At 40.8% G+C, this 14,957-nt stretch overlaps 1 protein-coding gene across 1 annotated transcript; it reads right to left on the bottom strand.

Annotated features, from left to right (window-relative positions):
- Positions 1-1,795: 1,795 nt before the first annotated feature.
- Positions 1,796-14,496, bottom strand: dgat2 (diacylglycerol O-acyltransferase 2). Its single transcript, XM_033610358.2, has 8 exons — positions 14,182-14,496; positions 11,895-12,023; positions 11,495-11,602; positions 10,330-10,400; positions 6,446-6,650; positions 5,724-5,898; positions 4,250-4,452; positions 1,796-3,356 (listed from the first exon to the last, which is right to left on the bottom strand). Exons 1-8 carry the CDS (start codon positions 14,219-14,221, stop codon positions 3,202-3,204), a joined length of 1,086 nt encoding a protein of 361 aa, XP_033466249.1. The 5' UTR covers positions 14,222-14,496; the 3' UTR covers positions 1,796-3,201.
- Positions 14,497-14,957: the final 461 nt, after the last annotated feature.

Genomic DNA, 14,957 nt, shown 5'->3' with positions numbered 1-14,957 from the left:
AACTGTTGCCGATTGATGTATTCTACATTCCACATCTGGAAATGTGCAGTATCCTCTGTGGACCAAACTACTCCTCGTCCTGCGTCCTTGCAAGCATTACAGGGCGATGTGGTTTTGTCTATTTTTTCAGGCGTCCCAATGCAACAGCATGCGATCTAGAGGACTGAATCCAGTGGCAAAGAGCAAAGTGAACCTGGAGCACTTTGTGTTCACAAGGCTCAGGTGAAGTGAACTGCACCACCCCCGAGGTGGTCTGAGTTTGGTTCACTTCAGTGGGGTCTGAGTTCTCTTGGAGTGTCCACATATGCCCAGAAAATACTGAGTCACTGCTCTGACTCTGTTTAGAGGGCTTAAAAGGACCAAGTGTGAAAACACCCTCAGCATTTTTTGCACATATGTGAACACTCCAAGAGAACTCAGACCCCTCTGAAGCGAGCCAAGTCCGCAGTGCAGTTCGCTTCACTGTGCATCGTGAACACAAAGTGCTCCAGGTTCACTTTGCTCTTTGCCACTGCATTGAACCCTCTAGATCACATGCTGTTGCACTGGGAGGCTTGGGAAAAAAATAAAAAATAAAAAGCAACCACGTTGGCCTGTAACACTTGCAAGGACGCAGGTAGTTTGGTCCACAGAAGATACTGCACATCTTCAGATGTGGAATGTAGAATACAGCAAACGGCAACAGAACGGCACAGAAACACTGAGGTTTCCTCCCATTTTAAGTTCATCTGAAAGCGAAGGGCTTCATAACTGCACTGCAGTGTCATGTCATGTCTTGTCATATGGATTACTGTTAATTTATTATGCTGATCTGTTCTGTACGACATCTATTGCACGTCTGTCCGTCCTGGAAGAGGGATCCCTCCTCAGTTGCTCTTCCTGAGGTTTCTACCGTTTTTTTTTCCCCGTTAAAGGGTTTTTTTTTTGGGGAGTTTTTCCTTATCCGCTGTGAGGGTCATAAGGACAGAAGGATGTCGTATGCTGTAAAGCCCTGTGAGGCAAATTGTGATTTGTGATATTGGGCTTTATAAATAAAATTGATTGATTGATTGATGTCAAAGTAACAACAAAAAAACAATATCAATATACATTACATTAAGTGTGAACAGAAAGAGAACTGAGTCCCTTTTCTGTTGGTCCACTTTTTGGTCCACTTTAAGAGGACTGAATTCAGTTTTCTAAAAAAAAAGGACTATATGTGAAAACCCCCTTATTCTGACAAAAAGGTCTGCCTCTGTTATAATCTGTCATAATGTTCCCAGATACTTATAAAAATCTGAGCCTGTCAGTGGCAAAAACAAACACTTTAAGTGGACATGAATTGAAGGTGCACATGTGCCCCCAGTGATTACACTGCAGCCCTCTCACTCAATACTGGACAAAATTCAAAATAGTGTCCAGGTTGGACCTAAGTTACCTTTTAAATCAAGAATCCGGATGCTTTATCCACCACTGTTTTACCGTGTATGACAAACCTTGATCACCTGCTAGTGAGCAAGTACTGTAAGTAAAATGCTTTGCAGCCAAATACAGTATATATGAAACTGTCAGATAGTTTGATATATGATGAATTTAACAGCAATACAGCTACTTAGAGGGAGAATTTATATGTTTAGGCCTTAATCTTGACAATTAAGTATGCCATGTTGAATAAGATTGAACATGTTTGTCCCGCAACGGCCTTGAAGAAATCATAATGAAATGATGGATGTCTCTGAGAAAAAGATGTAGCATTGAAATGTATGTCTAAGTGATGGGGAAGTGTTTCCAAAAACAAGACACAAGAACACACATCTCCTTCTGAAAATATACAAAAGTTTAATTTAAATATCAGCAGACAGGTGATGCCATTCATCATGTAGACAGGTCTTGCTGTTTATTGCTTGCAAATTTATTGCACATGCCTTACACTGCCATTTAGAAGAAGGCACAATGGTGAAACCAGAGGAACACTGCTCTTCAAATGACAATCTCATAATTTACTGCCCGTCTTCATGCTCATCAACATGACACAGGCTTACTTACTTTGATAATTCCTAGGATATATTCTACACTTACTTACTCTTATTTTACAAAAGTACCAGTGACACCCTCAAACATAACATAATACCAGTAAGAAGACCGGTATAATCCCTTCCTTTTCAATTATCACCCATGACATGGTTACAAAGAGATCCACTGTATGCTGGAATCATCATACATCAAGATTTTCACCCACATCCTCATCCCTTCATCTTCTTCAGCTGCAGCTCAAAATCACTCGACGATACAAGACATCTCCGTGGTCTTTGTTGCATAGACAAAACACACCCATCCAGACCTTGAACACCAGTAGGACAAGAAAGGGAAATCAAGCCAAGCAGCGCAATGACTGTCTTGAAAAAAATCTCATATCAAAGGCACAAAAACCTCAGAAGGTAATCAGCAATACAAAAAGTGCATCAGAAATATTCATTGAGGGACAAGCCCAAAAATAGGCTTGTTCCTCTCTATAGAATACAATTAATACTTTATGGCATTATACAATCACAGGCACACGTGGTCTGTGCATTCACAATATAAATCCACCCTGTAGAATTCCTTAACTTTGGGCTTTCATACAGTAGAAATACATGCATGTGTGGGGACAGCATAGGTCTTTGGCTCAATTAAACTTTTGGGCTTATTATCCCGAGAATGAAGTCATTATCTTCCATTTGCATTGTTTGTGCATTTAGCATATATCAGGATCCTGAAGAGGGAAGGAGAATTATATGGCTGCATGAGTTAGAGACAGCAAAAGCATTGGCACTTCTTGGAAGTCCTGCATGTTACCTTCCAGCTCCATCTAGTGGAACTCACCCCCCTCTGCACTGATAAGACAAATAGAAAAAGAAACAATGGCACACTTTTTGATGTGGGATTAGGTTTAACTTTGTCCAACCTGACTACAGCAGCAGGGAAAGGTAACTATTCTTCAAACCTGCCATTTCCTGAGAAGGAACGACTGTATGCCTGTGTACATGTGTGTCTGTTTGCGAAACGATGCAGAGAGCAAAGGTTTCTTGAGCAAACGTGCTCGTTCGTGTGTAGAGTTTTGCAGTCCAGAGATAATCCAAATCGGGCACCAAGATTGGATGGGGACAGGGTGGGGAAGGGGGGGCGGAGGGGTCTGAAGATACTGTCACAGTTCGGAGCTTCGACAGGGCCCCCCTTGTCCTCTCACTGGATGTACAGGACATCACTCTCTTTCAGGCCAAAGCGGGTCTTGTACTTGTCAAAAAGGCACTGGAGGGACCTGATGTACATTCCATGGTACAGATCCACCATTTCCTCAGTTGGATCCTCAATTTTTGGCACTGTGATTGGCTCCCCAACTATAATAGAACAGGAAAGGATTAGAACAAAGAGCTAGTCAAACTAATCTGGGTTGAAACTGTTAGAACCATTAGTGTTAACCATTAAAGGAATACCTAACCCACGAAATGATCATTTGTACATCAATTACTCACCATGTGTTACGTTGAAGTTATATAGAAAACCTTGTTTTTCTTGCATGCGTCCACAGTGAACGAAGAATCCAAAAACAGAAAATTCGATGAACTGGCGTAAACGGGGGCCATGTTTAGCACCAGTTTACAAACTCTGACACAAGTCATACAGTATATTTGAAGTCTTATTTATTCAGTTGTATATTCAGTACTTCCAAAACACATGCCTTTTTTGCTAAAACCTTACAATTAAATTACTATTATGACTGTTTGTATGGACTTAAACTTTACTCGCTCATTGTATTAAGCAAAGTTCAAAGGTACGTATTTGCGCGGTGGTTTGTGTGAGACTGTTTATGAGGGTGTGTTTTGAATAGTAAGATTTGGGCGAAAAATGTCAAAAAACAAGAGTGAGTTTGGGAAGTACTGAGCATGTAACTGCATAAATAATAACTTGAAATAAACAAGTTGTGTGAGAGTTTTGATATCATTTTGCTTTTTTAAAAAAAAATATGGCCCCCATTCACTCTAGTTCATCAAGACTTTTCTCTGTTTTTGGATTCTTCGCTCACACGTGGTGAGTAATTGATAGACAAATTATTACTTTCTGGGTGAAGTTCTCCTTTGAAGTTGGACAAAGCAAATGCTGACTTTGCCTGTCCAGTTAATCTGTTACCTATAATCAACTGTACTAAAATACAGTATTGTTGACATTTGTAAAGATAACCCTAATGTGTACTTCGGAATCACTCTAAACAAACATTAGCAGACAAACTTGCCTATGGTGGTGATAGGCTTGCCATAAGGCACAATGCCCCAGGAGTCGCCGAAGAAGAGGCCACATCCATGGAAAAGGCATGGGGCAAAGCCTAAGATCTTCTGTAACCTCTTTTGGATATTTCTCCAGTAGCTCCCCTCCTCAAAGATCACCTGCTTGTAGGCATCATTCTCTCCAAAGGAATACACTGGAACCAGGTCAGACCTGAGGAAACACAGAGGAGGATTCAAAAACTATACCCTAAATGGACATTTGCAAAAGCACTGCTACTGTAGGACGATACCAAGACATGTTTCAGCAGCAACAAAAAGACGTTTAAGAAACTTTCCTCTAGATACTTGCAGACTTAATATGACCTAAATTATATGCCATGATATTTTTATTGCCATTATCAAATCTTTGAATCAACTGGCTTGGCACTCACTTTAAAGCATGACACATCTGTCAAACCCAAATATGATTTCACATGATATTTAACATATATGTCTCTTCATCACTGACAGGCCAACCTCAGTTGCCATAGAAGAACAAAAACAATAGAAAGTTGCATTAGTTGTGGTTTTAAATATGCAACGTGACAACTAGGATGAATCAGTAGGTGGTGATAATTAGCACGTAGGCAGACTGTTGTAGTTTGCTGTTGTGAAATCACAGACATTTCTCTGTTTTGTGTGGGTCTGTATTCAGCGTTATTGTTGGTGAACAGCCAAGCTTTTATCTCGCGACATATAACAGTTATGAAAGCATTTATGTAATCAGGGGACTTTCTGGATTGATATCAAATCTACCTAAATCTGGAGCCGTGGGCTGAAAGGAAGGAACTGTCAAGTATTTTACTAGAAATAAATCAAAATGTCACAAATGTGTCATTATTTAACTGTTTTTGACTTAATTTTATTCTATAAGCATCAAAACAAAGCTGTAAAAGCTCCAGAAATTGAAGCCAAAGTGACCTCAATTCACAGCTGAAGCTTATTCCAGCTGAAATTGTAACGGTTATGAATGAAGTTCTGCATAACTGCATGTCTCCTCTAGCAAGTTCTAAGCTTCTTTGGCCAAGGTGCACCCTGTGATAATCCACAGCTATATTACAGAGGGAATCAGGCTTGTTTGGGTAACTAGACAAACAGGGTCCACCTCCTTTTGTAATACACTTTGTTATAGTGATTAATGCATGGCTGAGTGCAGCCCAATGCTAGCTCACACACTGCCCAAAGGGGAACTGCGTGCCACGAGCAGCTCCAAGCTTTGAGGCACAACACTGCACATTCATAAAAGATTTGGTGATGCTCTCTGTGAGGTAATTTTCAACCTTTCTGTGAGTGATAATCCAGGGTTTAATCATTCCAATGAGTCACTACAGCCCTGAGAATGGAATGACATTTTAATGTTCAAATCTGATTTGTTCAAGGCTTTGTTTTGTCGCTGGAACTGCATGTGTCCTTGTCTGTGGAGTGTTTGTGCTGCCGGCTCACCCTTTCTGTAAGGCCAGCCTCACAAAGCCTTTGCGGTTCTTCAGGGTGACAGAATTCATGCCTGGTGCACACTGCAGAGATTCCGCCGCTCCTCCAACAACGATGATCACAGCATTTCCCGTCCCGTTACGCGACAGCAGGTAGTCAATGGAGTTCCTGTTCACTGGACAGATACCTGATAGGGATAAAGACACGTGGGAGGATGATTCAAACTGCAGTAAAGAAGCAATGCATGAGGCAAATACACTGACTTAAGTCTGTTTACATCTTCCTATTCCTATTATATGTGGTTAAATGCTGGCTGCAAATATTGTATTCATCAGTCTGCATTGCTCTGCAGCAAAATCCTCAAGTCTACCACCCGAAAGTAAAAACATTGTCTCAAAACTACAGAAATTTTGTAGAAAAGACAGTTACATTACACAATACAACAGAAAAAGGGTCACAAAGAAAGTTGTACGGGGGCTATTTACCCATGAGGCATTTCGAAACCACATGTACAATAACCTATAGTAACTTTAGAGAGTATGCACAGTATCTTTGGGTAAAGCTGAACAGCAAACAGCCCTTCAGAACAGCTAAAGCTCTATCAATCAGGAGATCCAAGTAAACAGAAGCTGTTTCAGCTGTGCAACAGGACAAAGGTCAGCTCCCTCACAGATACACTTATCAGTCTTTTTAAGAACTCAAATTAGACTCCACTGCTTCTCAGCTCATCTCACCTCCTGACATGAGGTAGTCTCGCAGGACAGGCAAGCGGAAGTTTCCTGCCAGGGTTGCCAGGGAAGGCTTGATGCCCGGGAATTTCTTAGAAAAGCCTGTGGCCTCCGTCCCAAAGTTGCAGAAAGCACCAAAGCAGAAGATGCCGTGAGGGTGGTAGCCGAAGATGTAGTTCCGGCTGGGCAGCAGGTTGTGGGTTTTAATGAGCTGGGGGACAAGAGCACAAAGAGGAGCAGTGTGAGGCTGATTTCCATATGAGGGGCACACTGCTGGACTGGGAACAGCTGATCGGAGAAATGTCATGTTAGTGACCAATATGGCTGAAGGGCTTTGAGAACAGAAGCTGTAACCAGTTTTACAATAAATACTGTACTTATATAAACAGTATAAACTACAGTATATTCCTATCTCATGTTTATGATTTACTGGTTCCAGCCTGGTTGATTTCATTCCTGTTTGTTTTGTGTAACTCTTTGTCATATAGTTTTTGAGACATGCTTTGAAAATAAACCTCATTATCATTATTTTTATAATCTTTATAGTATTCTAATTTTTGCAGCTAGTAACAGTGGGTCCCAACTGGTGGGTCGCAGTCTAAAAGTGGGTTTTTAATCCATGCACGTATTCTGTAGCTTCATCTTTAACTGTAAATGCATGTGTATGTATATGGATATGTGTGCTCAATTATTAGTTTTGTCATTCTTCCTTTGTGAACACGCCTCATACTCAAAACCTGCTCAGAATTAGTACAAACGGTATATGAATTTGGGACACGGCTTATGTTTCAGTAGAAATAGGACATCCTTATCAGCTGGAACCTGACATGATCTCCTCTGTCTCAGTACAGTCGTAAAATATTGACCGGCTATATATGTTGTACATGTATATTGCACTGGCAGCAATAAAGTACAGCTTTAAAAATTCAGCATTATTTTAACCTCTTGGTTTCATGTTGAACTTATAAAACAGCAGAATCTCATTAGAAACGTTAACTGTGCTCTGGTCTGCACTGTAGGTCTTAACCCATCAGCGTGTGTACACAGAGCTCCCCGTGCAGCTAGTCAATCACAACAGTTGCATAACCACATTAGCAAAGGAGATCACATTCAAGATCCCGGCAGGAGTCCACCTGGCCGGCATAGCAGATGTAATGGGCTTACAGTAGGACCAAGGGAGACGTGACTTTGTTATTGTCTTAATGTGCCTGTGAAGCTCAGGTCAGAGTTCTGGCTTGGTCTGTGGTTTTTAACATTGGCAAGTGAAGCTGAGTGCTGACGTTTAATCATTCCTCCTTGCCTCCAAAAAACAACTACCTTAGTTTTGACTTTGTTTAACTGAAGAACATTCTGGCTCATCCAATCGTTGATTCGTTACTGCATTTACTCGGTGCTAGTATTGGATCATACTGCCCTGGTGATATGGTTATGTAAAACTGTAAGTCACATGTGTAATTATAGTGACATATTTTGTTTTTTATTTTGATAATCTGAGCCAGTGGAAGCATGTAGATGGTAAACAGAAGGAGCCCCAGAATAGAGCCTTGGGGAACACCGCATGACATTTTGTCTGCTTAGATCAGAGATCTGTATATCATTGGTTTGTGGACTCCTGTTTTGAAGCCTGGCATTTTGGCCATTGCCATCTTGGATTTAGGGATTCAGAGGTGGCCATATTTGGATGAGAGGGTGAAGCTATGGAGGAGTGAGGGGTGGATCTGACTGAGAGCCCAAAGACACTATCCATAAACAGCCTGTCACTCAAAGCTGCCATGTCTTTAATTATACATAACTTTAGGCCTTCAAAAAAATTTAAACAAGTGAGTTACATAAAAAAAAAATAAATAAATAAAAAAAATAAAAAATCAGCCCCTGTACAGTTGTCATGAATGGGAAAATTAGCTTTACAGACCAAAACTGTTTTTTGTACCAGGTTGTAAGAATGTTTTATAAGAATGGTGTTGGCTTCATTTTTCAGCCCCGGATATTGCCACTGGGCTCAGATGAGCAATTACGTATAAACACAAAGTGGCTCCTGTCCTTTAAGTAGGATTCAAACCAGGTTAACACTGCCAGAAAGTCCCACACAGTTTTCCAGTCAGTCTACTAATATGTTGTGGTCGACTGTATCGAACGCAGCACTGAAATCACGTAATACTAAGATGGAAATTCTACCACTGTCTGTGAATTAGTGGGTGATAAAATCACTAATATCACAGAAGAGTCTTTGTTTCTAGTGCTGAGGCTTGCAGACATCCACGTAACACTCCAGACTCTTTACAGTCCCCACTTTGAATTTCAGGCTGGTTCAGACTTTGATCGGTGGCTTCCAACTCATAAATAATAGTCATATGTTCATGATAGATAGAGAATGCTTGCCCTACAATCAGTCGATACCCTACAGATAAGTATATTCTGTTTTGAGCTACAAGACAGTAAAAGTATCATTTAATGCACCTTTGACTGATTTATTCAACTCTATTGCAGTAGATAACCTTTCAACTAGAGACTCAGCCCGTCACTAGCTAATAACCTACATTTCAACATCTGTCAGAAAGCTAAAACTGTGCACAACAGCAAAAAATTTTGACTAATTTATATCTTGCTGCAATATTGAGATTAAAATAAGAGAAATGTGAGCGCCAGCTGGCCATCGAGCGTCTGGGTGACAAAAGAATGATCTCATCAACCCACCGAGACAAACGACTACATAGAACAAACTGTACAGATCAATAAGATGAACAAAGTTCAGCTGCAAAGAGAATGTCCTCAAAGACAACCCTCTTTTCTTTTTTTCAACTCTGTACAGTAGATAAGCTTGTCAACACCTGGGAAGAGTGGATTTCATACACTAAGATCTAGTCAGTAGTTAAAGCTTTCTTTGATAGCACGAGTAAAACATTAATTAAAGAAATAATGGAATAAAACCAGCTGTGTTTCATTAGCATTCTGAGGAGTGAGGAGCAAACAAAAGCTAATTTAGCGGCAGGGAGGAATATATTACATTTGACAAACGTTCAATCCTGTATCTTTGAACACTGATTAACTCTGTTTTATGTGACAACACTTACAAGGGTGAGAGCAATATTGATAGGACAGTATCTGTATACTAGTAGTAGAACTGCGGGTAGTAATTAATAAATTGTTTTGTCTATTAAATACTAAAAAATTGCTGAGTAATGTCCATGAAATTATTTCTGCTTCTGAGAAGACATCATTTAATGTCCAACCACTCATCCAAAACCCGCAGATGTTCAGATTATTTTTGTGGCCACCCACAAATTGATTATTCAACAGATTTTTGCAGCTCTAGTCTGTAAGAGTGATGATGACTCAGTAAAATCCTGTGATTACTGGCTGAGTCATGAAGGACACGTAACCTACTCCACCCCTGACTTTTGGTTTCCTCAGTGACAGCGACAGTAGTGTGCATTCCCCTGCATGCAGTTTGTGTGACAGTCTGCGATAACGCTTCCTCCTACACCCTGAACCAGGTTTGTCCTCTCATCTAAAGATGCAGTGTGGAGTACAAACAAGGTTAGCACTGCTCCTTGGCCTATCAGGTAGAACAAAGTCCAAAACTCCCAACTCACGTCAAGCACTCATCACAATCAACACGGGACAAGGAGCAGCATGGAGCACACAGCTGATACCCGATTCACCCCTGATAAGCTTATCGTCAAACCTTTGCATGACTGGAAATCAATGCACTGGCTGAATCATACAGCAAGGTTATAACAAGTCTGTATTTTTTGTGTGACAAAATACACAAAACTGTGCGCGTTTTTTTCAATGGCGTCCATACCTCAGCTATTCTCTTGAGTTTCAAGGTTGGGGTCGGATAAATTAGCATAATTAAATAACGGCAAGAAACTGACAGAGTTACCTACCCTGACTGGGAAGTAGTCTCGAAAATATGTCCACACAGTCCAGCTTCTCACCCAAGAGGACCTCCTGCCACCTGAGGAGGACATTACAGATCAGAAACCACTTCATTATATAAAAAAATACAGCTGCAACCATTATAGTAACTTTTTTTTACCATTCCATTATAAAGAAATTAGTTTAAAAATGTTCATCCAGAGCCTGAGGTAACCTCTTCAAACTGCGTGTCTTATAGCGGACACGTATCCCCACATTTGAGAGGCTGAAACCAATTAATCGAATTTTACTTGCTCTGTTATCACTGTTGATCCACAAAGTGTTTCAGCGCTATTAAAAAAAACCACAAGCTCCATAATTACATGTAAATATGACAGTCTACAGTCAGGCTAGTGGCACTGTAAAGCTATACTTTGGCATAGTGCTGCTGTGCATCATGCCAGTGGTCCCCAACTTGTGGGTCACAGGTCCATTCTGAATGAACCGCATGTGACTCACGCACATGTAAAGTTTGTAAAAAACACACTTTATTTTGAAGTACAGTGAATTTCCAGCACAGAACTTTTAGTTTGAAGTGCTGTTTCCCGCTGTAAACGAAGTGACTTATCAACAACTACTTGACCTTGCTTTTCGACCATTATAAAATGTATCTATTGATTTTAGAAATGTTTCTTGCTATACAACTGGACCGAAATAAAGTATTATCATTCATTCATTCAAAAAGTGACAGCAAACTAGTTAAACGACATAGCCGAACACAACTATGACACTGAATATATTTAATTGTATGGACCTTTCACTGCTGACTACGGAGAAATCTGGACCCCACTGCTGGACCAGTTGGAAACCAATGATGGTGATAACCATGTTCACCAGTATAGTTTAGCTTGTTAGCATATCAACATTTGCTAATTAGCACTAAACACAAAGTACAATTCATTCATATGTTGTCACACTATTTGACAGTTTTAAATATTATCAATCTGTGTAACATTTTTAGACACTAAGATGCAACATCAAACTGACCAGAAACATCTTATGTATCATGCCTTTGCATATTTGGTAATTTCATCATCATCATCATCATCAGACCACTGATGTTCTTCACGGGGTGGTCAAAATTGGACTTATATGTAACTACGATTTCTTTGGTTGATATCTTTAATGTCTCGCCTTGTTTCGGGGTGTTCCAGTCAACGATGAGCCAGGCAGTGTAAATGGCAGCAATAAGCCAGCAGTCAGTGCAGAACATGTAGACGAGGAGGACAGTGCAGGCAGCCCCTGGAGAGAGAGACGAGAGAGAATGTACAATCAAGAATTTGAATAGAGATTATTGACAAATTACCTAAAATTATGGGCTAAATTAGAGGTTAAAATACTCAGTTACAAGCTAGGAGAGCAATCAGGACTCAGAAATAAGCATGTGTGCAGCTCAGAGACCTGACCTCCTTACCATGACACTAATGAGCCTAACATGTTAAATCTTCTAGGTTTCCTTGCTTTGTTGCAGCTTAAGTGAAAAGCACAGCACCCCCCCCCCCCCCCCCCCCCGCACACCAACACGCTCACTCACCCATGGCTAAGAAGCTGAGGACCCACTGCAGCACCGAGATGACCTGCAGATGTTTCTCCATCTTGGATCTGCAGGGCCAAAAAGTCACGGACAGGTCCTGCAGGGCGGAGAGGATGCTGGAGCCGGTGCCTGGAGACAAAACAGGAGACAATGAAAAAGGAGAGTTTTATCAAAAAGGTCACATATTCATGGGGAGGGATTACTGAAGACACGCTTACAGAAGCTTAACACATTCCTCGTAGTAATACTGTTCTAGTTCTGGTTTGACAACACAACCAAGCAGCCCGAAAACCACACAGCCTCAACTACTCACCAGCTCTTTCCAGTCGCCAGCCCGTGAAAGTGATGCAGCTACATGTGAGGAGACCGAGGGAGCATGACGGACACATAAAGAGCGTCTGAGGCTACTCAGGCTCACACCACTGAGAGCCAATAAGAAGAAGAGCTCCCCTCCAGAAAAACACTGTTGTCTAATCCCATCTGTGCACACTGAAAATAAACCAGCACGGAGCTGCTGATGGTAACACCTTTAAACTGTGATACTATGACGCCTTCAGGGCTATCCCTGCTTGAATCAGTGCCAGCAGCCGATGGAAAGGGACAGAGAGAGGGTCAGGAATATAAATGGTGACCGGTTCATGGCTGAATCTGCCCACTTAAAGTATGTTATCTCTGAGCCCAATCAAACTGGTCACCAGACAGAGAGGTGCACAAACTCTATCCTGCAGATGAAGCAACGGGTGTCACAAAAATCACCCTGCTTCTCTCAATGTAGTAAGAATGTAACTCGACCGCATTGATAAATCTGAAACTGCACCGCCAGACTCATCTACAGCTGCAGAGTCGACTTAAAGGAGAAGTTCACATTTTTTCCATGACCATCTTATAATAATAGTGACAAGCCCATCTGTACATTTAGAGAGTTATTGGTTGCTGTAAGTGTTTCAACTTGACATACGGGGGATAAAATCCACAGTCCTTGTTTTATTTTACTATAACAGCCATTTCAAGTTCATTTATTTCCCCAGAAGAAATCACTTATTCTCATCTCAGACATCAACAAATAATTCTCCATTCAGCCTAAATTTCAACTGCAGGAAAATGCAAAATTGGGTTGCACATAAAACTGGGGATTTGTTAGTACCCGACTTGGAAGCAGTGGCGTTAACAGCTGCAGAACACTGTAAAAATGACATTCAGTAGTAAATCTATGCTTCTTTTAATCCCCTTTAGTGTCACTTAGAACACTGGTTCCCAACCTAGGGGTCCAGACCCCCATTAGGGTTTGCAAAAGATTCACAGGTTGTCACGAGACCTTCTTGAATTTTAGGGGTGTAAAAAAACTTTTAAAATATATGTATATAGTAAGTCTATATTTCAGCAAATTATTCATTTCAATTTATTTTAAAGTTTAGATTAAGATATATATTCAAAAGAAAAAAATCTTAAGGCGGCACGAAGAAGACCTGAACACAGTCTACATTCACAGAGCCGTGTCCCTCTGCTGAATTGCCTCATCATGTGTTACAAAGTAGAGCTGAACCCACCAAAGCAAGAAAAGAACAAGCAAAAGAAAGAGGAAAACACTGTGTCTCTCAAAAAGAAGCCTCTTAAATATGTAAGATTGTTAATAATAATAATTATTATCATGATTATAATACAGAGAATTGCAAAAAACGTTTTTACAAACACCAGGAAACTCATCATTAATGCAATATTCACACCCAAATCTCTTATTAGACTCCCTGCAGGTAGGCATTAGGGTTAATTGTACAGTTTATCAGTTGGTCTGCTCTGTTTTTGTTATGCATTGAATTTTATAAGAACTATCCATCAGATATGTCACTTAGTGAGGGGTCGTGAGTTTAGCCCTAGAACATGCAGAGTCTTTGTAGCACAAAAATAGTAATAATTTTACTTTTATTGCTTTGTTTAAGACCAGCCATGCTTTTTTAAACAGTTTTGACAATTTTGACAAAGAAAATAAATATATTTTTGGTTTGAAAATTCAGCATTTTTTAGAGTTTTCCTGTTCCATTTCAGAAGTATCCCTCCAAAATGATTTTTGTCATGATAATACTGGTAATATTTTTAAATAACTTGAAGTTTTGTTGGTAAAAACAGATACTACAAAGTGCTGGACAGTGAATTAAACACTTGGCGTGTGCTGTGTGTCACTCATGTCCCTCTGACCTCTTTAATATCGACTCCCTGATTTGTTTGATCACCTCTGTTTGTTTGCCTGTCGTAGCCCCTCAAACACTTCTCAAACCACAAACCGTCTTACCTTTGAGGACGCCAGAGTATGCAGCAAGAATGGTCTTCATAGCTGAGGCTTCTTGGATGGAGAGGGTGCCCGAAAGAAAAAAAAACACTCAGCTGTTTGCTCGCTGTTAGGAGGATGAAAGTCCAACCTTACTGCTCCTCTGACACGGCTGCCTTCAACTGTGGCAGGCTGCAGCGCCGAGCGGGCATTTAATCAGTGCGGGGAGGAGCCACAGAGACGGAGGCAGGAGACTAAACTGTATTAATATTGTGCCAAGGAGTCTGGACGCGACGCGCCTTCCCTGTGCGGATACACGAAGAGCTGCAGGTGGGAATCACCGTTGCTCCTGCGCCTCTCTGCCTGTATTTATTGGGGCGGTCACGTGGGACAGCTGAGGAAAACATCGAGCCTGTACTGACCATTGATCCTGCCTCACCTCTGCTCCAGGTGTGGGTCTGATCTTTGGTTTGGATGTGAGACACATGTTTCAAAAAGTCACTGTGGGACATTTATTCTGTCAGATCTCTGAACCTCTCCTGATTTGATGTATTTAACATTAAGAGTAGTGTGTGTCCTACCTACAATATCAAGCCTGTTATTCCCCCACAAGGACATTTATTTGGATTGACACTAGTGTTTTCTTTGTGCTTTTTGTAATTATGTTATATCCCCCTGCATTTTTCATTTCCCTGAGCTATATGGGATCAGTCGGGCTCATTAAGTATAAAAACTAAACACTGTCAACGATAATAAAGTCCTAACATCTTCAGATGAGTACTTCCTAATTAACAGCGTCT

Source organism: Epinephelus lanceolatus, chromosome 11, assembly GCF_041903045.1.
Source record: "Epinephelus lanceolatus isolate andai-2023 chromosome 11, ASM4190304v1, whole genome shotgun sequence".
In the NCBI taxonomy this organism is placed as follows: Eukaryota; Metazoa; Chordata; class Actinopteri; order Perciformes; family Serranidae; genus Epinephelus; species Epinephelus lanceolatus.
Note: the sequence above shows the minus strand (reverse complement) of the source record. Positions and strands in the feature narration are given on the sequence as shown.